General features: G+C 38.6%; 3 protein-coding genes across 6 annotated transcripts; 2 read left to right on the forward strand and 1 right to left on the reverse strand.

Annotated features, from left to right (window-relative positions):
- Positions 1 to 281: 281 nt before the first annotated feature.
- LOC124627004 (E3 ubiquitin-protein ligase TRIM35) lies at positions 282 to 5,413 on the forward strand. The gene is made up of 6 exons (XM_047153311.2): positions 282 to 722; positions 2,123 to 2,218; positions 2,415 to 2,645; positions 2,760 to 2,782; positions 2,884 to 3,002; positions 3,157 to 5,413. Exons 1-6 carry the CDS (start codon positions 318 to 320, stop codon positions 3,699 to 3,701), a joined length of 1,419 nt encoding a protein of 472 aa, XP_047009267.1. The 5' UTR covers positions 282 to 317; the 3' UTR covers positions 3,702 to 5,413.
- Positions 5,414 to 8,218: 2,805 nt separating this feature from the next.
- LOC108264750 (E3 ubiquitin-protein ligase TRIM35) lies at positions 8,219 to 13,790 on the forward strand. Its single transcript, XM_017466594.3, has 6 exons — positions 8,219 to 8,672; positions 9,044 to 9,139; positions 9,267 to 9,497; positions 9,611 to 9,633; positions 9,710 to 9,828; positions 10,001 to 13,790. Exons 1-6 carry the CDS (start codon positions 8,268 to 8,270, stop codon positions 10,543 to 10,545), a joined length of 1,419 nt encoding a protein of 472 aa, XP_017322083.3. The 5' UTR covers positions 8,219 to 8,267; the 3' UTR covers positions 10,546 to 13,790.
- A 2,608-nt stretch (positions 13,791 to 16,398) lies between these two features.
- Positions 16,399 to 21,425, reverse strand: odf3b (outer dense fiber of sperm tails 3B). Of its 4 annotated transcripts, XM_017465094.3 has the most exons (8): positions 21,212 to 21,425; positions 21,078 to 21,140; positions 19,261 to 19,388; positions 17,970 to 18,173; positions 17,694 to 17,795; positions 17,485 to 17,606; positions 17,250 to 17,390; positions 16,399 to 16,969 (listed from the first exon to the last, which is right to left on the reverse strand). In XM_017465094.3, the coding sequence occupies exons 3-8, from the start codon at positions 19,370 to 19,372 to the stop codon at positions 16,877 to 16,879; spliced, it is 774 nt and encodes a 257-aa protein (XP_017320583.1). In that variant the 5' UTR covers positions 19,373 to 19,388; positions 21,078 to 21,140; positions 21,212 to 21,425; the 3' UTR covers positions 16,399 to 16,876.
- Between the last annotated feature and the right edge of the window lie 293 nt (positions 21,426 to 21,718).

Below are 21,718 nucleotides of genomic sequence, written 5' to 3' on the forward strand. Positions count from 1 at the left end.
ATATATAATATAAATTCAATTTAGAAATAGAATTACAATTTATTGTCAACTTCTATCACTGGATTCCCACTCTAATTAAACCGTTAAGAAACAAATTATCATGTATTGTGAATGCACTGGGGGACAAAGAAGAAGGTTAGTCTTCCAGAAAGCAAATCAGTCAAAAAGATTAGCATATTTGCATACTTCTGTGTTTTCATGTGCATACTTGTGTCTATCCAATAGAACTGTTCACACTGGCTCCACCCCACAGCTCTGTATTTAGTATAAAACTAAGCAGAAGAGACACATTCTCAACTATCTCTACATGCGACAACATGGCTTCCAGACCCTCTCTGACTGAAGATGATTTCTCCTGTCCTGTGTGCTATGACATCTTCAGGGAGCCTTTACTCCTGTCCTGCTCCCACAGCATCTGTAAAAGCTGCCTGCACACTTTCTGGCAGGAGCGAGGAGCTCAAGAGTGTCCCATCTGCAGGACCGTGTCCTCCACCCCTGAGCCTCCATTGAACATCGTACTGCACAACATGTGCGAGGCGGTACTGAAGGAGCGGAACCGGAGGATGTCAGTGGAAATGGAGGGGCTCTGCAGTATACACCATGAAGTTCTTACCCTGTTCTGTGTAAAGGATCAGAGGCCTCTCTGCACCAAGTGCAAGGACTCCACATTACACAGCAGGCACACTGTCTGCTCCATACGGGAAGCATCACAAGACCTCAAGGTATGGAGGTAGTTTCTCAGGATTAACATAGAATATCCAATACACATTCTCGTTATACATTTACACTGTTGGTTTATGAGAACAGTTTTTACTGTTCGTCACTATGAGTAGTACAGTGTTTGACAGATGAAATGTGTACTTAAGTAATTCTTTAAACACGTAATCTTTAGTTGAGTCCTTTAGTAGTCAAATGTTCTGTTAAACAGGTCCTCCCAGAACGTCGTATTTGACAGCATAATATTAAAGAGAATCTTACACAATACACAGTGACAGAACAATTCACCTACATAAGGTGTTTAGTTACTTTGAGTATTTTCTTTTGTCTACCACATGCGGAACTTTGCAAACAACTTTGCAAACAACTTCACCATGTATCAGGCACATACACATACTATATCCTATAGTTAAAAGAATGACCAAAACAATTGACACTGATTTAATGTAACCAGAAGCAAGTGAGTGATCATCGTATTAACAACCAGCAGCTCATAAAACAGCCAGAAATTTGATCAAGTGAAACTGAAATATAAGTAAATATGAACTTCATTCATTTCAGCTGTACAGAAAACGGTCAATCAACTTTCGTACTTGTATCATATCTCCATGGTGCCCAGCAATTATTGAAATTGAATAATTGTACTGTTAGTTAATCCCCAACCCCAGAACGCCCCCCTCCTCCCTCCAAAAAAAAATACAACTTTTTATTTATTTAATTTTTATCTAGATATTCAAAGCACTTACGATTCTCGAAGGGCTCGTCTTCTCTGATCTAATAACCACACATGTTATTCGCATTTTGGCTTAAAGCATCCAGTCAAACTGATCCATGTAAAAAGCTCATCATCCGCTGTGTCAAACCTAATTTCATCAGTTAAAACCGTGTACTTTTTACTTTTTAATACCCGAGTACATTTAAAAGTAGCAACTTTTAGACTTTCACTTGAGTGCATTTTTGGCTGGATGCTTCCACTTTCATTAAAGAAAGTTTTTGAAACACTTTTCAAGTATAATTTCTCAGTATGCTTGGTTCACACTTGCCTGTGCATTCCATAATTCCTTTTGTCAGTAAATCACATAAAAACAATTAGCTAAGTGTTTAATTATTATATACATTTCACTATTGACCTATTTGAAATAAATGACAATTGAATGGCGTTACCAATTGTAAACACACACCTGGGGGAAATAATATTACACCAAGATATGTGATATTAGAATGCAGCAAGTTATAACTGTGCAGCAAAGAAATGGTTAGGTCTGGGAACCGCAAAAGCTGCTGAGCTGATATGTACATGCATTTCCTACATACACAGGCAGCATGCTACTTACATACAGATACAGATTTTCAAATAATAATAGTAATAATAATAGTAATGGTTCCTTGTTTCACCCCTATGCAGCATGTTCTCCAGATGAAACTGAAACCCTTACATGAGAAGATTAGAATCTATACGGACTTCAGACAATCCTGTCTTAATACTGGAGAGCACATTAAGGTGAGGACTAAAATGATTTCAAGTGTACATTACTTATTCCAATAGAAGACATCTACACCAACTAGGACAGCGTGGCTGACCAATTAGGCTGGGCTATAGTTGGTCAAAGTACAGTATGCCCCTGTATGTATACAGTAGCTGCACGTGATAAACTGACAACTCGATACTGTATACTGTACACTGTATATTTCTCTAGAAACAAAGCAAAAACACAGAGACAATGATCAGGAGGGAATTCGAAAAGCTTCACCAGTTTCTCTGGGATGAAGAGGAGGCCAGAATAACTGCACTGAAAGAGGAAGAGGAGCAGAGAAGTCAGACAATGAAGAAAAAGACTGACAAGATCACAATTCAAATATCTAGTGTATTGGATACCATCAATGCCGTTGAGAAACAGATACAAGGAGAAGATTTGTCATTTCTTCTGGTAAATGAGCTTTTGTTCAATAATAGTACTATAATTACTACTATACTATAGTATCATTCAATAATTTGCTCTTTTGGCAAAATTAACACTGAATTTATATTTCTTGATTTGTAGAACTACAATGCTTCACTTGAAAGGTGAGCAAAACACAGATTTCCACAGTTTTGGTCTCCTCTGTTATTCTCACTCCAAACTAACTGCACTCCATGTCTTTCTAAATTTCTGAATTTTCTTCTAGAACTCAAGCCAAACTAGAAAATCCAGAGAAATTATCTGGAGTTCTGATCAATGTGGCAAAGCATCTGAGCAACCTGAGCTTCCAAGTATCAGAGAAGTTGCACGGCTTTGTACAATACAGTGAGTACTAAGCATGATGCATTACAAATGTGAAACTATTACTGTTTACCTAATTCAGTTCTTTAAAAAAAAAAAAAAAGTGTTATAATTATCACAAGTTCATAAAAATGACCATAGATCACTCTCACCATCTCTGTCTTCTTTCTCACTTTAGCCCCTGTTTCACTAGACCCTAACACTGCCCACGCTGGCCTCATAGTGTCTGATGATCTGATCACGGTGGCGTATAAAGGCGAACTTCAGCAGCTTCCTGATAACTCAGAGAGGTTTGAGGGTTATGTGAGCGTCATAGGCTCTGAGGGCTTTAATTCAGGCACACACTGCTGGGATGTTGAGGTTGGAGACAACACAGCCTGGGCCGTGGGTATCATCTCAGAGTCTGTGTGTAAGCAGAGCGAGAACCACTCACGGTTTGGTATATGGTATATAGGTTTCTCTAATGGCAAATATGGTAAAGGATATGCACCTGAGATCGTGACCCCTCTGCGGGTTAACAAGACAATCCAGAGGATAAGGGTTCAAGTGGACTTTGACAAAGGCAAAGTGATCTTTACTGACTCAGCCCGTAACATCTGTCTGCACATCTTCAAACAATCTTTTAGGGAGAGGGTTTTCCCTTACTTTTACAGCCACTGCAAACTCCATCCTCTGAGAATATTACCAGCAAAATCTTCAATGCCCATTAAGATACACAGTTAGATAATACCAGACACCAAAGCTGTCTCTCTTTAAATGGTATCTTATTATGTACATTGCAGATGAACAGTCTATTCCCTACCAAAAAAAAGCCAAATGTGTGTGTATTATATATATAATGTATGTACATATATCTCACAGGCCACTTTAATGAGAGCACCTGTACACCTGCTCACTCATGCAATTATCCAATCAGCAAGTGCTGCAAAGTGCTGAACTTCCCTGCAGAACAGTCTACAGAGTTTATACAGAATGATGAACAAAAAAACATCCAGTGAGTGGTAGTTCTGCAGGTGGACAGATGATAATGGCCTCTGTCATTTGAGCAGACAGGAAGGCTACTGTAACTCAAATAGCCACTCTTTACAACTATGGTGAGCAGAAAAGCATCTCAGAATGCACAACATGGCTTGGCAGGTGAACTACAACAGCAGAAGATAATGAGTCTTTGTTTGTCACTTATACAGTGCAGCACAGTGAAATTATTTTCTTTGTATACCCCAGCATGTTAGGAAGTTGGGGTCAGAGTACAGGGTCAGCCATGATACAGCGCCGCTGGAGAAGAGAGGGTTAAAGGCCTCGCTCAAGGGCCCAACAGTGGCAGCTTGGCAGCACAGGGGCTTGAACCCCCGACCTTCCGATCAGTAACCCAGAGCCTTAACCTTCAAGCCATCACTGCTTTTTATTATTATTATTATTATTATTATTATTATTATTATTATTATTATTATTATTATTATTATTATTATTATTATTAAAAGATCCCACTGGGTTCCACTTCTGTCAGCCAAGAACAGGAATCTGAGGCTACAACAAAGGCGCCACACCCACACACATACACACACTTATGTACTCATTCACATCTCGGGGAATTTTCAAATGAGGCAATGCTACCATTCAGCACAGTAAGTAGTGTGTTCTGCAGATGGGTGCACTGGCTATACTAAATTGCCCTTAGATGTGTGTGTATGAGTGTGTGGATGGTGCCCTGTGATGGACTGGCAGCTCCCAAGGGTGAGCTCTCCTGCCTTGCACACAGTGAATGAAATATATAGGTGCCTTGCAACCCCATTGTGAAACCCCAAAATTAGTTATTTTGGAAAGTGACATGATAACATTTTTTTGTTTGCTAATAAAGAATTACATATCATTAGCATATGTTGTCTGTAGCTGAGTTTATGGCCCTAGTTCTTTTTGCAAAACATTAAATTTAATTAAAGTCCACAAGAATATTTTAACTTATAAATTCGGATTCTAAATTCATTTGGTGGGCCAGATTATAAAATTTATCAGGCCAGTCCCAGCCTAAGGGCCATAAGATTCTCATGCCTGATTTAAAGTGAACAAACACAGTATTGAGAGACTATTCAGAGAGTATTGAGAGAGTATTGGGAGTTTCCAGAAGTTAAGGGATATTCTTGTTTCTCTGAATTAATTGCAAGTAAAAAATAAAGAACATTACTGTGGTGTGGGAACTATGTATAAGCCAGCTTTAAATTTGATGATCAAGCTGTTCAATAACCTAATCAGACAAATCATTTTCATGTTAAAGACAAATTATTCAATCGCGTTTCAATTAAGTTTCTTGTTACTGTGATCTTTCCATTATTTTGCCTTGTGTGGCACAATCATTGATTGTAAATTACATTTATTTGACTTGAAGATTACTTACTGTGCTTGGATAATTCTTCTTGAATAAAGTCCTAAAGCTGATATTCATCATCGTCCTTGTGTATTGTAGTTGGTACACCATCTGTCAAACATGGTGGAGGAAGTGTTATGGCATGGGCATGTGTATCAGGATGAATTCTGGAGTGTATAGAGCTATACTTTCTACTCAGATTCGGTCAAATACTGCAAAACCAACAGAACAGTACAGTTCACATTATAGATGGATAATGACCCAAAACATACTGCAAAAGCAACCCAAGGGCTTCTTAAGGCAAAGAAATGTAATGTTCTTAAATGGCAGAATCAGTCACCTGACCTCAATCCAATTGAGCTACTTTTCACTTACTGAAGGCAAAACTGAAGACAGAAAGACCCACAAACAAGCAGCAACTTAAGGTGGGTACAGTAAAGGCCTGGCAAAGCATCTCAATGGAGATCTTTGCTGATGTCTGTGGGTTCCATCCTTTTAAGTATTAAAAATAATCCTTATAGAGTCCTTATATTTATGATTATGTCCAATTACTTTTGAGCCTGTGAAAATGGAGGGACTCTGAAAAATGGCAGTAATTCCTAAATGGTTAATGTAATATTTTTTTGTAAAAGCCATTGAATTAAAGCTGAAAGTGTTCATTCGATCACATCGGGATTGCTTTAGTTCAAATCTATTGTGTAAAGTAAGAAAGTAAGTACATTTTATTTATAAAGCACATTTAACACAGCAAAGCTGACCAAAGTGCTGAACAGAGTAAAGAAAAGTAAAATAAAAAACAGAATAAAACCAAATAAAGACAGACAACAGACAATAGTAAAAATTTGATTAAAATGCCTGGGAGAATAGATATGTTTTCAGCCTCTTTTTAAAAGTGGTCATTGAAGGTGCAAGGCAGATATCCAGTGGCAAATGATTCCATAAATGAGGTGCAGCAACTGAAAAAGCTCTATCCCCCTTAGTTTTTAAATGGGCTCGAGAGACATACAGAAGAAACCTGTCAGAAGATCTTAGAAATCTGTTAGATGAATGTGTTGTAAGAAGATCTTTGAGATAACAAGGAGCTTGATCATTAAGATTTTTAAAGACAAACAACAGAATCTTACATCGAATCCTAAAATGGACCGGGAGCCAATGGAGCGATGCTAAAATTGGGGTGACATGATCAAATTTCTTTGCCTTGGTCAACAGCCTTGCAGCTGCATTCTGAACCATCTGGAGACGAGCAAGAGATGACTGAGGAAGACTGAAATACAGTGAATTACAATAATCTAAGCACGAATGGATAAAAGCATGAATAACCTTCTCCAAATCTCGGAAAGACAAAAATGTTTTAAGTTTAGAAATAATCCATAATTGATAAAAAAAAAAAATTAAACTATTCTTAACGACCAAATTTATTTGCTTGGTTAAGCATAATTCTGAGCCCAGGATGATACCAAGGTTCCTATCATAAGAAATTGAGGGGAAGTGATTACGAAGCTCATTTTTCAGACCATCTCTCAATCTCAGAGTACCAAAAACAATTATTTTGGTTTTGTCTTCATTAAGTTGGAGAAAATTATTTGTTGAACATTTTTTAATATCGTCAAGACAGTCCAACAGTGGTTGAATGGAGTCACCAGCTTTCAACGGTATGTACAACTGGTTATCATCAGCATATAAATAAAAAGAGACATTAACCACACATATTGTGGTTGTGTACGGAGGCAATATTACGAAAATTGCATCACTGTCCGAATACTTATGGACCCGGCTGTATCTGCTCTTTAATTTCACCGCTCTTTTAAAAATATTTGTTAATTCACACACTTGAGAAGATCTTACAAATTAACATTAACTTTAACTTTTAGTTGGCATTTTCTAAGCAGACAAAAAATATATTTTTACACACTAAACATAGAAATTCAATGTTATCAGATTCTACTTACCCAAATCAGATAATGCAGAATTGTTTACAGAAACAAACCCTTATACAGATAGGTTTATAACCTCAATATTACCGATTTCCACATCTATAATACAAGCATATTTACTCTTACTTCAGTACAATATCTGTGCCAAAGTTCAGGTCACATCTGGGTAAAAGGTCATGGTGTAGAAAATAATTTTTTTATTATCGCAATGTCCATTAATCAAGTTATCTTGACAATTAATCTCACTGTTCCATTCTTAAAATATGTCCCCTGTCAACATTTCATACATACCATATCATTCGCACGTAGGCTTCCAGATTTTCTGAGCCAGAAATGATGTCCTCTATGATCTTAGGTGTGATTCTTTATAATCTAAAACATGAAAGAGTTAAAGACAGCACTCACAGGTTAAAAATGGAAAGGAATCTGAAATACTCTAGTATAAGTACTACAAACAATCTTCATATGCAGGCTGGAAATAGACATTTCTGGAGTTGAGCTGTTACATTCTGTTACAGGTTTATCATGAACCATTAAGTTGCTTTTGCTATGATGAACTGAACATCCAAAAACATGTTGTTTAAAGTCTATTTCTATTCATTTAATTACTTATTAAATGTCTCGGTTAGAAGTTTATAAATTCAAACATCAAGTTGACTTAAATAGTTCTATTTTTGCAGGGTTGCTATGTTAATCTCTACATTAACTTTTTTTAAACAGTTGTAACATGAATCTAATGGCTAATCATTAGTGCAAACAGTTCTGTCTCTCTCTCTCTCTCTCTCTCTCTCTCTCTCTCTCTCTCTCTCTCTCTCTCTCTCTGTTTGTGTGTGTGTGTGTGTGTGTGTGTGTGTGTGTGTGTGTGTGTGTGTGTGTGTGTTTGTGTCCAGTGTGACTGTTCACACTGGCTCCACCCTACAGCTCTGTATTCAGTATAAATTTCAGAAGGCTACCAGGACAGACAGATGCTCCACTGCCTCTACATGCAACAACATGGCTTCCAGACCCTCTCTGACTGAAGATGATTTCTCCTGTCCTGTGTGCTGTGATATCTTCAGGGAGCCTTTCCTCCTGTCCTGCTCCCACAGCATCTGTAAAAGCTGCCTGCACACTTTCTGGCAGGAGCGAGGAGCTCTAGAGTGTCCCATCTGCAGGACCGTGTCCTCCACCCCTGAGCCTCCATTGAACATCGTACTGCACAACATGTGCGAGGCGGTACTGAAGGAGCGGAACCGGAGGATGTCAGTGGAAATGGAGGGGCTCTGCAGTATACACCATAAAGCTCTTACTCTGTTCTGTGTAAAGGATCAGAGGCCTCTCTGCACCAAGTGCAAGGACTCCACATTACACAGCAGGCACACTGTCTGCTCCATACGGGAAGCATCACAAGACCTCAAGGTATGGAGGTAGTTTAACATTTTAAATACAATGCAATACATATTTACTTGTATCTTTAGTTTTTAATGCTTCACATTTACAATTGGCTAATGTTTTAGAGCAAATATGTAAACTTCAGTCATGTTTAAAGAAAGATATTCTTTGCAGAGCCCATGGAGTGCAAAGTCCTGTCAAACGAGTCCTCCCAGACTTTTGAACTTTCTGCCTTGCTAATAGAAAGACAAAAGGCTGATTTTGACAACATAATTTTCCTGAAAGTCTTGCGCAATGCACATGTTCAGATATTTGAGACATAGAAAAAGTATTGGTTTGCTGATCTGTTACACAGTATTTATTTTTGTAATATTTCCTTGTTTTAACCCCCCTTGCAGCAGGCACTCAAAATGAAACTGAAGCCCTTACATGAGAAGATTAAAATCTATGAGGACTTCAAACAGTCCTGTGTTAATACCAGAGAGCATATTAAGGTGAGGACCAAGAGTACTTTAAGTACTGTTATATTTCAATAAAGATATTTACATATACTCTGTATCTATCTCTCTCTCTCTCTCTCTCTCTCTCTCTCTCTCTCTCTCTCTCTCTCTCTCTCTCTAGAAGCAGAGCCAACACACAGAGGCAATGGTCAGGAGGGAATTCGAAAAGCTTCACCAGTTTCTCTGGGATGAAGAGGAGGCCAGAATAACTGCACTGAAAGAGGAAGAGGAGCAGAGAAGTCAGACAATGAAGAAAAAGATTGACAAGATCACAATTAAAATATCCAACGTCATTGACACCATCAATGCCATTGAGAAACAGATACAAGGAGAAGATTTGCCATTTCTGTTGGTAAAACAGCAGACCGCATTTGTTTCAGCTACTACTTGTGAAATTATTGTATGGTTCATTTGTTCTTTTCGTACAATTAACACTGAATTTATATTTCTTTTTTTTCTTTGTAGAACTACAACACTTCACTTGAAAGGTGAGTAAAACATAGACTGTTTTTTGGTCTCCTCTTTTATTCTCATTCCAAACTAAACTTTCTAATTTTCTTCTAGAACTCAAGCCAAACTAGAAAATCCAGAGAAATTATCTGGAGTTCTGATCAATGTGGCAAAGCATCTGAGCAACCTGAGCTTCCAAGTGTCAGAGAAGATGCACGGCTTTGTACGATACAGTGAGTACTAAGGGTATTGTACTGCAAGTTTGTTTTTTTTTTAATGCTACTTATTCATAATTCAGTTCTTTTTTTAATTTTCTGAATTAGCTCAAGAAAACTTCCATGAAAAGTATGTAGTATATAGCTTTTTTCACGCCTCTTCGTTCTCTTTTTCCCTCTCTCTTTCTAGCCCCTGTGGTGTTTGACCCCAACACTGCCCACGCTGGCCTCATAGTGTCTGATGATCTGATCACGGTGGCGTATAAAGGCGAGCTTCAGCAGCTTCCTGATAACTCAGAGAGGTTTGAGGGTTATGTGAGCGTCATAGGCTCTGAGGGCTTTAATTCAGGCACACACTGCTGGGATGTCGAGGTTGGAGACAACACTGCCTGGGCCGTGGGAATCATCTCAGAGTCTGTGTATGAGCACAGAGAAAATCTCTCGCGGTTTGGGTTGTGGTATGTGGGCTTTTGCAATGACAAATACGGTAAAGGATATGCACCTGAGATCCTGACGCTGTTGCGGGTTAGCGAGAAGATTGATAGGATCAGGGTTACGGTGGATTTTAACAAGGGAAAGGTGATCTTTACTGACTCAGCCCGTAACATCTGTCTGCACATCTTTAAACAATCTTTTAGGGAGAGAGTTTTCCCTTATTTTTACAGCCACTGCAAACTCCATCCTCTGAGAATATTACCAGTAAAGTCTTCAGTGACCATTCAGATGGACAGTTAGATAATACCAGACACAATGACTTAACTCAGGCCAAACAATCATTTTGAGCAGTGGTGGCATCTTACTCAGAAAGTTATGAATTCAAATCCCTGAATTGCCAACCTGCTACTGATTGGTCATTGAGGAAGTCCTTAAATCCCTACAAGATATGCTGGATCCTAGTTTTCTAGCAGTACAATATTTCACTGTACTGTACAAACATGGATATGTGACAGTATAAAATTGAATGATCATAGAGCAGGCTTGTCCAATCTTCTCTGGAAACCGCCGGTGTGGGTGTAGGTTTTCACTCTACCCAAGCAGAAACCACACCTGAGTCTATTGAAAGCCAAGCTCGACTGTATAAACACCAGGTGGAATCAGGTGTGGCTCCTGCTTGATTGGAATGAAAACCTACACCCACACCGGCCCTTGGCAGAAAAGATTGGACACCCCTGTCAAGGACAATAGAAGAGTCAGGGACATTTGTGTAGCTAATAGCTGTCATGGGGGAGTGTCCATGGACGTGGATGCAGAACTTCTTTTAAAAAAACAGAACACAGGGAAACAGACACTAGGAACACCAGAAAACCAGGAAACACCAGGGAACCAAAACAACCAGAAACTAAGGAATACTATATAAACAAGGCTAGAAAATAATTAAACTATCAAAAAGACTATGTATAGTACAAATAACATCAAATGGAAAGGAGCGGGGTCCCCAGCCGAGACGGGAGGCGAAGCGACATCCCCAGCCGAGACGGGAGGCAGAGCGACGTCCCCAGCCGAGACGGGAGGCAGAGCGACGTCCCCAGCCGAGACGGGAGGCAGAGCGACGTCCCCAGCCGAGACGGGAGGCAGAGGGACGTCCCCAGATGAGCAAGGGAGCAGTGCTGTGCCAACAAGTTGGGGGGCGGGGTTGGGGTGGAAGGGTAAATTCACCAGCTGGGACGGGCGGAGGTTGACGGCTGTAATGGGACCATGAAGCAGAGCGATGTCCTCAGCTGAACAAAGCAGAGCGACATCCGCAGCAAGACAGGGAAGCAGGGTGACGACCTCAGCAAGACACAGAGGCGGAGCGACATCCTCAGTGGGGAGCCGAGGATCTCAGTGGGGCGGGGTACGAGTGCAGTGGCGAGCCTCCAGCTTCTAACCACAAACCGTCTCCTAATCCAGTCTATCCCACTGCCCCAAATGTACCTCCTATAGGTGAACCTCAAGAGCCAAAACCCACTCCCATCACAGCACTGGAGTTCTGTTGCATCCATGTGTAGCTGGAGCATTCTGTTAAGGGGGAGAGTCCATGGAGGCGGATATATGTGCAGAACTTTATTTTAAAAAAAAACAGGACACGAGGAACCAGAAAACCAGGAAACACCAGGGAACCAGAACAACTAGAAATACTTAAACTATCAAAAAGATAGAGTTGGGTACTCAATCCTGGATTCGGATTATGAACGAACGTACTCTCCCTTCCTGACAATGTGGCTTTTCTTCACACACCTGAAGTGCACACAGAAATCTGCCTCATCGTGTACCAAATGAACTCTATGCTCAATCGCTTCTGTGTTTTATCTCACCCAGCTCAGTTACATCTGGTGCCGCGCCAGAAGCCGCTTTGGTGATAACTGTGTAAAGATGGCACAGGAAAGTATGACTTATTACACTCAATGTTTACAATACCTTCCCTAGATTACTGTGAATGGTGTTAATTATATTGTGAGGCAGTCAGTTGTTACACCCAACAGTAAGAAAGAGAAGGGCTTATATATTTCGAGTTACATCGACAATTTTTAGGGTGAGTATTCTCATGCTATATCCGACTAGCGAATCTAGCTAAGTCTCTGTTTTCTATCAGTTAATTCCTGTCTTTGCATTATTTGTATTTATTTATCTAATTAAAATGTACTTTATACAATAAATTATCTGCACTTGCATCCACCTCCTCCTCCAGTCCCTGACAACTTGAGTACATGGTTCACTGTAATGGTACTTTTTTGAGTATAGTTAAATCATAGTACTTTTACTTGAGTTTGTTTTTTAAATAAAACATTAACCTTCATTATATTTACTTTTAATCACTGATGCAGACTAAAAAAAAATATAAAGATGCATTTAAACATATAAACATTGAAACATGTTCGGCCGAACTATTGTCTTCCTGCTGTTGATACCTTAACTTTCTGGAAGCCATTAATATAATTGTATATAATACTAATAATACTATAATAATAATAACAATAATACCTATAATAGCTGAATCATTGTAAAATGAATCTGAGTTTTGCTGGTAGTACACTTCACTATATATTTAATGCTATACAAAAGTAAAGTCGCTGGCTGAGATTCTACCGGAAATAATGATGAGTCTTTATTGATCACATATACATTACAGCACAGTGAAATTCTTTTCTTCACATACCCCAGCATGTCAGGAAGCTGGGGTCAGAGCACAGGGTCAGCCATGATACAGCACCCCTGGAGCAGAGAGGGTTAAGGGCCTTGCTCAAGGGCCCAATAGTGGCAGCTTGGCAGTGCTGGGGGTTGAACCCCTGACCTTCCGATCAGTAACCCAACGCCTTAACTGCCAAGCCACCCCTGCCCCATAATATGTAAGCAGCGTTTGTGCATAGAGACTATTAAATTCACTTTAGTGGCTTATTACGGTTGGACAGTCAAATAAATACACACATCATGTCAAAATGCAGGTCTGGCCGAGTATTCATGCAAACACAGTCGGTTATATCTTAAGTGAATGTAAACAGTTGGGAGTAAAAATTGTTGTAAAAATCGGAGCTGTGTCAATACAGTATATTGGATCAGTGCATGAGGTCTTAAAGTGACCAGTCTAATAAACAATTTAAAAAAGATTGTAGTCATATCGCCCGCCCCTAAACATTAGCATTTGGTGATTCCAGTCTTGAATTTCATGTGAAATGGACTTCTTAATGTAGTGAATATCATAAACCTGCTGATGGGGATTTTTTAAAATTCATTTTAGAAATTAAAATGAAAAAGGAAGAACAGGGCTGTGTTCAGAAATGAGTTTGTTGTGATTCATAGACAGATTAAAAGCAGTAATAAAGCATGAACCTTGTTATGACATGCTGCTGAATGTAACTCTACTCTGTACTCTCTATCTCTATCAAATAACTGAAATGTCAACTCGGACTTGAGGACACAAAATAGGGTGATACTATAACAAAACAGGTTATTTTGCATTTTTATACACTTGTAATATAATAAAAGTTCTACATATACCTCTACATCCCTTTTTATTGAAACTATTTTTTTTATTAAAAAAAAATATTAAATAGCAATGCCACAATATAATAGAGGTATTTTTTGTTACATTTATTTTGCAATTGGTTTGTGAAGGTTAAAATATTAATCTAACAGCTCAGTGTTAAGCTTACAATTGCAATTTTGAATCTTTTTTTTTAATTTAATTACTTTCTGGACTCTGCAGTTAAGGACTCGGACTTGAGTCCAACTCGGTCCCTTTTGGACTTTTGGTTAAGCACTTGGTCTCGACTCTGACCCAACACTACAAAAAGACTAAGTATAATACAAGGAAGGAAGGAAGGAAGGAAGGAAGGTAGGTAGGTAGGTAGGTAGACCATAACATAACCCGAACATACCGCTCCATCCACAAATGAAAGAAAACAGGGAACTTAAATAGGTTAACTAATAAAGAAAAACAACAGGTGAGCATGATAAAACAGGAAATCAGTGAGACAACAGAAGAAGTTCTGCAAGCACAGTCAGGGTGCCCCTAGTGGTCCACGATAGAATTGCACCTGGGAGCCATGATAATAGCTGTTTTGAAGTAGTGTGCCAATGCAAATTATCACAGTCAATAATAAAGCATTAAGCCATGAGAGAGTGTGTATTATATTGATTTTAACACAAACAAGCCTGTACTTCACTTTGCGTTCGGAAAACATCCTTACCCTGACCAGGATTTATTGTTTACTGAAGATGACTGAATGAAAGAATTAACTTTTGAGATATTAAATAACAGTAAAAGTAAAATAGTAGTGGATAGTAGACAATGTTAACTTTATTGTTATGTTACACGAAAAAGACATAAGTATTCAGCAGATGAATGGGAAATCACATCAGTCACACTTGTCTGACAGATCTAATGTTTCCTTTATCTTCTACTTTGCTATGGAATGACTGAGAGAAGACAATATCCTAAAACATGTATTTGCAAACACTGTAAAACATCTCCTGATTGGCAGACCGACTCTGAACCTCGCAGCACACGTGTTTTGCTATCAATACTTTGTCACATTGGTGTGGTATGATGCTTTTAATGTGAGCCTGCTGTTCTGAGACAGAGTCCTAATTTTTTTTTTTTAGAGGAATGCTAGCTGGTCTTGCAGGGCCATATGTACCTAAATATTAAGCATTATCTGTAAATGTAAAACAAAAATGAATATGCTAAATGTGTGACTAGGAGTTATGTAAATACAACCTATGTAATAACAAATTGCTGCTTGCCAAAATGTGTTTATGAGGCTGCGGAGATGCTGGATCATCTACCTCATAACTACTGAAGAAGCCTTCTAATATGCAGTGAACATCAATGTAGTCAGATGTACTGATTTTATCATGGGTTAGGAACACTGGGAGCCCTGGATGGGATGCCATTGCAATTCCATCACAGAGACCATACACACACACACACACACATACATTCACATTCACACAGTCACAATCAGAGGCAGGTAGTAACGCACTACATTTACTTCATTACACTTACTTGAGTAAAAAGTACTTTAAGAGTAGGTTTAACTGGCCATACTTATACTCTTACTCAAATTCATTTTTAATAACGTTACTTCGCTACATTCATGGCGTTCCGTTACTGTTAAACATGCATGAATATATACAGTATGTAGTTTTAATCATTTGTTTAGATCACATATAATGTCGTCTCTGTTGTTCTCTGTTGTCCTGTTTAAATGAAGATGCTGACAAGTTTGTGTTGTTAACATGCTGTGAAAATAAAGACAGTCAACTGTTAGGAAAACCTTTGTTTTTTTGGAGTGTGTGTGTGAGATTTTGTGTTGAAAATGTCAGGTTGTGTGTTATTATGCTCATCACAGGACTGGGATATGCTGCTTCATATTGAACCCAGGTTTGATATCGTATAAACAGAACAGACAGACTTTCAAAGAGAGGTGTGACTTATAGCTCTCCATGTAGTCCGAGATTCAGGATTTTTCCCTTCATTTTAATCAGATCCGAAGTAATTAGTAGCTTAATTGCTATTTGAGTCTTTTCATTGGGATAGTTTATTACTCTTACTCAAGTAATTATTAACATTATTAACCCAAATTATGTTTGGGTACTCTACACACATCTGGTCGCAACTGGGGGCAAATTGAGAATAGCTAATCCACCTACTGAGTTAGCACACGATTCACACACAGATATGTACATACAGTACTGAAGATTCTCCACAAGAGGGAGCTATTAACATTCAATAATCTTTGTGTAACCCAGGTAAAGGACTGTGCTGCATGACCAGGTTTCACATCACTGAGACTGTGTCCTTATTTACCATAAACACACACAAACCATTGTATTTAATATTTGACTTGTGTTCTGATTAGTTGTAGGATTAACCGCGAATAAGAAAAGCAAATAGTACTTGATCTCTCACCCAATGCGGAGTAATTTTTCCTATTCCGAGATGTTGCAATAATGTCAGAAATCTTGTTGTCTAATGCACGTTATGATTCATTTATATGTTCATTGTGTTGGGGAAGGAGATTTCGTTTAAAATAACTGGTTACCTACCTGCAGCTTGATGCAACAACATTTAACATTCATTTAAATACATTGTCAGAGACAGCAGACTCATTTGCAGCCAGGAAATCTTTACTTAACTGTACTCCACTCAACCGACAGAAATTTACATCCATACATTTAATTTTAAATAAATATAGCACATTGGTAAGAAATTGAATGATTTATGCAACACCACTGCTACTTCACGAAATGGTTTGTCATTTTAACTACTTACAAGCCACTTGATTTTGAACAAGGACACTATGTGGCAATGTTACTGATCAGAGCTGTTTGCCCTACGTATATATCTCTTCATATTGTACTGTAAGAACAACAAATGGATCAAACTGTTAGTTTTATTTAGAAACTGCACTCTAGACCGCTCTCAAAAAACATAAGCTGTGTATTTTCATGTTCTCTGGCTCAGATCAGTAGTAAACTGGCTTGCTAATTAATTTGTGGAAGGTTTATTTGAAGTGTTGCAGAGTTATTTAGGGAGTCTCTGCTGCTTCACAGTCTTTATTAAGAGAAAAGAGTGAGGTGATGGTTAATCAGCGATATCCAGGATCAGTGGGGCAGTGTACTCCGAGTGACGGATACCAAAGGAGAAGCTGGGAGCTTTGGTTCTTGTGAAGTTCACCTACAAAGATATATATGTATATATATCCATCAGTTTTTAAGGATAATTTATACCAACTAAATGTGCTCACAAGGTACAAACTGTCAGATATTCCTATACTTGTGAAGATATTTGGTCCCCACTAAGATATAAAAACATGCTTATTTTTAAGAGAAACTACTTTTTGTGAAGAAAAAAAATAATGTAAGTTACTGAAGTTAAGGATAGGGTTCAGTTTGGGCACTATGTCTATGTCTATGTCAATAGAAAGTCCTATATAGAAAAAAGATCTATGACCTACCTGCTCTGGATAGTGAGCTCCAGGCCCTGGCTTCTTGGTCGTATCACCAGGAAAGCTGTTGCGGCCGACAATGCTGTACTGCGGGGATTTTGGTCTGTACACGTTTGGATCCACAACTGTGTAAGTCCCAGGACCTGGTGTCTAAGAGAAGCATAGGAATTTATTATCATTAAAAAAACCATAGATCTCCAACGTTTCCTTTTTTTTTTTAACGTGTTTTTCACATGATTTTTACCTTCTTTAAATCTTCATGGAAGCTGCCAATATTGCTGCGGCCTCTGAGGGAGATGTTCGGGGCAGATCTTTTACTCACTGATTTTGGCCCGAGCACTGGGGGAAGCATGTACGCAGCAGGCCCTGGGTGGAGGAAAAACAGAATTAGTATACGCTAGAGGATAAGAATCTGCATCTGATGTGCGATTCATGCTGAGGTGTAGTGTGTACCTGGTGTTTGGTCATTACGAAACAATTTGGTCCGAGGGTGCAGTGAGTATGCAGGAGCAGAATAAAAGGTTGCTGTTGCTGATGTCTCAGGGTGATAAGTCCCTGCAAAAAAAAAGTTATTTATATATATAACTTATTCAATATATATATATATATATATATATATATATATATATATATATATATATATATATATATATATTGAGACTTTTCTTCAAGCTACACTTTACCGTACGTGTGTAAGCAGGTTTATTGTGTGTGTGGGTGTGTTCCAACCTGGTCCTGGGGTCTGGAAGAGCTGAGGGTCTTTGGGTCGACTGTTTAGTGAATACGCAGGGTTGCCATCGCGTCCGATTCTGGTGATATTGGAGGGTATGAGGTAGCCAGGTCCGGGCGAGCAGCTGTCACTTAATTGCTGATGCTGTATTCCAAAACTGTATGCAGGAGCTTTCCATTTCCGTGGGTCATGCCCACTTTCACCTGATCAGCAAAAAGCACATGCAGGAATAAATCTGTAACGATTGCAATACACTCAGAAAAAAAAAGGGGTACTGTACCATTCCTTGTCACTGGGGTGGTACGCTCAAGCATACACCTTTCTACATTTAGTATGTAATAATAATAATAATAATAATCATCATCATCATCATCATCATCATATTTTTATATACTATAAAGCTGCCATGGTTAATCTTCTGCTTAGTTGTATTCTGCACATTACTGGATTATGGTTTACTTTATACTATAATTACAATTACAAGTATTTGATTTGCAAAATTTACAGTATATTACTGAAGATATACAGTATGATACTGTAAACATAACAGTAATGTTCTCTGTAAAGGTATTACAGCATTTTACTCTGAATGTTTCACAGTTATTTACTGTAAGTTTTACAGTAAATGTTTTACAGTAACTGTTTTACAGTGTAATTACAGTCCAATTATACACCATATATTTTTTTAAAGGTACACTATATCCACATTTCCAGATGAAAGATACAAGGCTGAGTCAAATTAAAATCTTGATTATTGAAAATAGGTTTCATAAAAGTCTACTGAGGGCACATGGTGTCTTAGTGTTTAGCACGGTCGCCTCACACCACAACAGTCGGGGGTTCAAATCTTGAATCCTGCCTCCGCCCTGTGTGTGTGTGGAGTTTGTATGTTCTCCCCATGCTGCGGGGGTTTCCTCCGGGTACTCAGGTTTCCTCCTCCATTCCAAAGACATGCATGTCCAAAGTGTCCGTAGTGTATGTAGGGTGTGTGAATGTGTATGTGATTGTGCCCTGCGATGGACGGATTGGCACCCCGTCCAGGGTGCACCCTACTTTGTACCCGATGCTCCAGGTTCCCCGTGACCCTGTAGGATAGGCGGTATAGAAAATGGATGGATGGAAATGTCTATTTGCAACTGTCACGCTTTTAAGATTTACATTTGACTCACACTCGTACACATTAAAGGAATAAAAAACTGCAGTACAGTTTAGGCGCACTTCTTTCTGAGAGTCTACAAGCAACCTGAGAGCCCGGGACCCTTCGTTTTGATTGTTTGCTCGATCATTTACCTGTAACCGCTGGGAGGGCATACTTGGGCCCGGGGCCGCGGTACAGTGCAGCAATAGGACCTCTTGGCTTGTGAGGCCTCCAGGAACCAACCCACGGATCAGGACTGGCCATACCTAATCTCCAGAAACTCAACAAATAACACACACAGTAAAATCCATAGAGATGAATGAACACCCAGAGTGTTTATTTGAGTCCAGTGGACTTATATGAATACTGTGCCTCCCCTGAGTCATCATGAAATGTAAAAAAAAAAAAATAATGAAAATAATAATGACATTTAAAAATAAATAAATATTTCTCCACTGATCTGTGATAGAAATGTAATTATTGCATGATTCCAATTATTCCAATGATTTTTATAGTCAATATCGCAGAATTTGTGTATTTTCCTGTTCAAATATGGGGGAAAGACGTGAAGGGAGGCAGCGGCGAGCTGAGCCTCCTCTCGGATTGCGCAATCCCTCACAAACTGGGTTGAGCTGCTCTTTTTTTTTTTGCTCAACTTGAGCACGTGCAATTCATCTCTCTGTATGTCACCAATGTAATGTTTGTACACACTTTTATTATATGTCCTCACATTCCATAGTCTAGTTCATGTATTTCACGTATGTGTATAACATATTAGTCTTGCAGATCTGAAATAACGCCGCAGTGAAAAATCAGGAGGGGAGGGAGCCAGTACCACTGCCTCACTGAATGGGGCGTGTGTGAGCATACGGGCTTGTTCTGCTATTATTCTTCTTCACGTATTACAGCCAAATGGCATTGTGGCCCACAATTTGTGGGTAATATGCTAGCTAAAAAAGTCAAGGAGAGAAAGTCAAGTGCACCGCATCAGTCCGTTTATTTATTTATTTTTTTGCCCTTACTGCAAAAATGGAAGGTTATATATATATATATATATATATATATATATATATATATATATATATATATATATATATATATATAAGCTAAAACCTAAAGCATTTATCAAAACTGGACTTTCAATCAAAACTGGAAGTGGTAAATAATGGAAGACCGATGCCAGAGACTTTTAAAACTAAAAGAAGATAAAGAGGACTTTTACACCAAAGTCATAGAGATGTTTGTCCAGAAGGATAGGCGAAAGGACTTCATTTACAAGTAAAGGTAAGACCATGCATACACTGCTGTACAGTCCACGACAAAAATAAAAGACCGGCCATTTTTAAATAATAACTAAAAAATTATATAAAACAAGATAAGAAAAAAAAAAGTTCTTTTAAAGAATAAAACTACATTTAACTTTTTGTTGTGGACTGTATAAACACTTTCATTTGTATTGAATGAGTAGGAATTGTGGAATTGTGATGGCAAATTAAGAACACACAGAGGGTGCAGAGCAAATGCGCTCTCTCTGAGCCGCTATAAATTTAACTTTCTTCTTTGGCCAGATAATTACCTATGTGTATGTGTAAAGAATGCTGATATGGGATATGAAACATAACCATGTGCAAGCAGCCAGCTGAATGGTGAATTTATGCTACTCTGTTGAATTCATATATTTGTAAATCTGACTTTGAAAGTGTCAACACACTGTGGGTGTTAAATCAACACTGCTGATTTTGCTGTGCAGGTATTCCAGAAACAATGCATCTCCTCTATGAATGAGAATATGCGCTCATCCTGGGTTCAGAACAAACATGCGAAGGTGAATTTCTATCATTCAGATTGAAAAGACAAGGAATAGCAAAGGAGCGCGTGAATGCTACGTTGTCATAGCAACAGGCATTGCGAAGCGCACGAGCAAGGACGCGGTAACAGTAACTTAACAGACATGAATTAGTTTGTTTACCTGAAATGGAATAGAAATTATATGACTACAGCTTCACTTTAAAGTCGTCCTCCAATCACACTCCTGAACACAAACAACCCTGTATCACAAGCAGTCCTTTTACATTTAGACTAAATTCTATTCTTAACACTCACCTGAAATCAGAGAACTTGCTCGAATAGAACCAAAAAAAAAAAACGCACGGTGTGCTTTCTTTTTCCGATTAAAAAAAAAAACAGAGAGAAAAAAGTGAGAATGGAATATTGTGATATTTTAGGAAATGTCGCAACTGAAGCTCGCGCGGACGACGCTGGAACTCACGTGCAGCTCAGACCACATATAAACAGCTGAGATTCTGAATGTTTACTTCGCTGTCACTATGACGTCGCGTCACCATGGAGACACATTTTGAAGGACAGTTCACGCTTTGTGAGCAGCCTCAACTTACACCACCAACATGGTCGATTATTATACCCTATAATCATATAGGCTATATCACATGATCTTAACTTGCCTCTATACTACAACACTTAATCAACTCTTGTTTTAAATATGATTTATAAATCAAATCTACTTACTTACTTCTTACTTCAACACACCTGGTCACATAGACCATATAATTAAAGCTAACAATCATTCATACTCATTAGTACTCTACACTA

Source organism: Ictalurus punctatus, chromosome 4, assembly GCF_001660625.3.
Source record: "Ictalurus punctatus breed USDA103 chromosome 4, Coco_2.0, whole genome shotgun sequence".
Taxonomy (NCBI): Eukaryota; Metazoa; Chordata; class Actinopteri; order Siluriformes; family Ictaluridae; genus Ictalurus; species Ictalurus punctatus.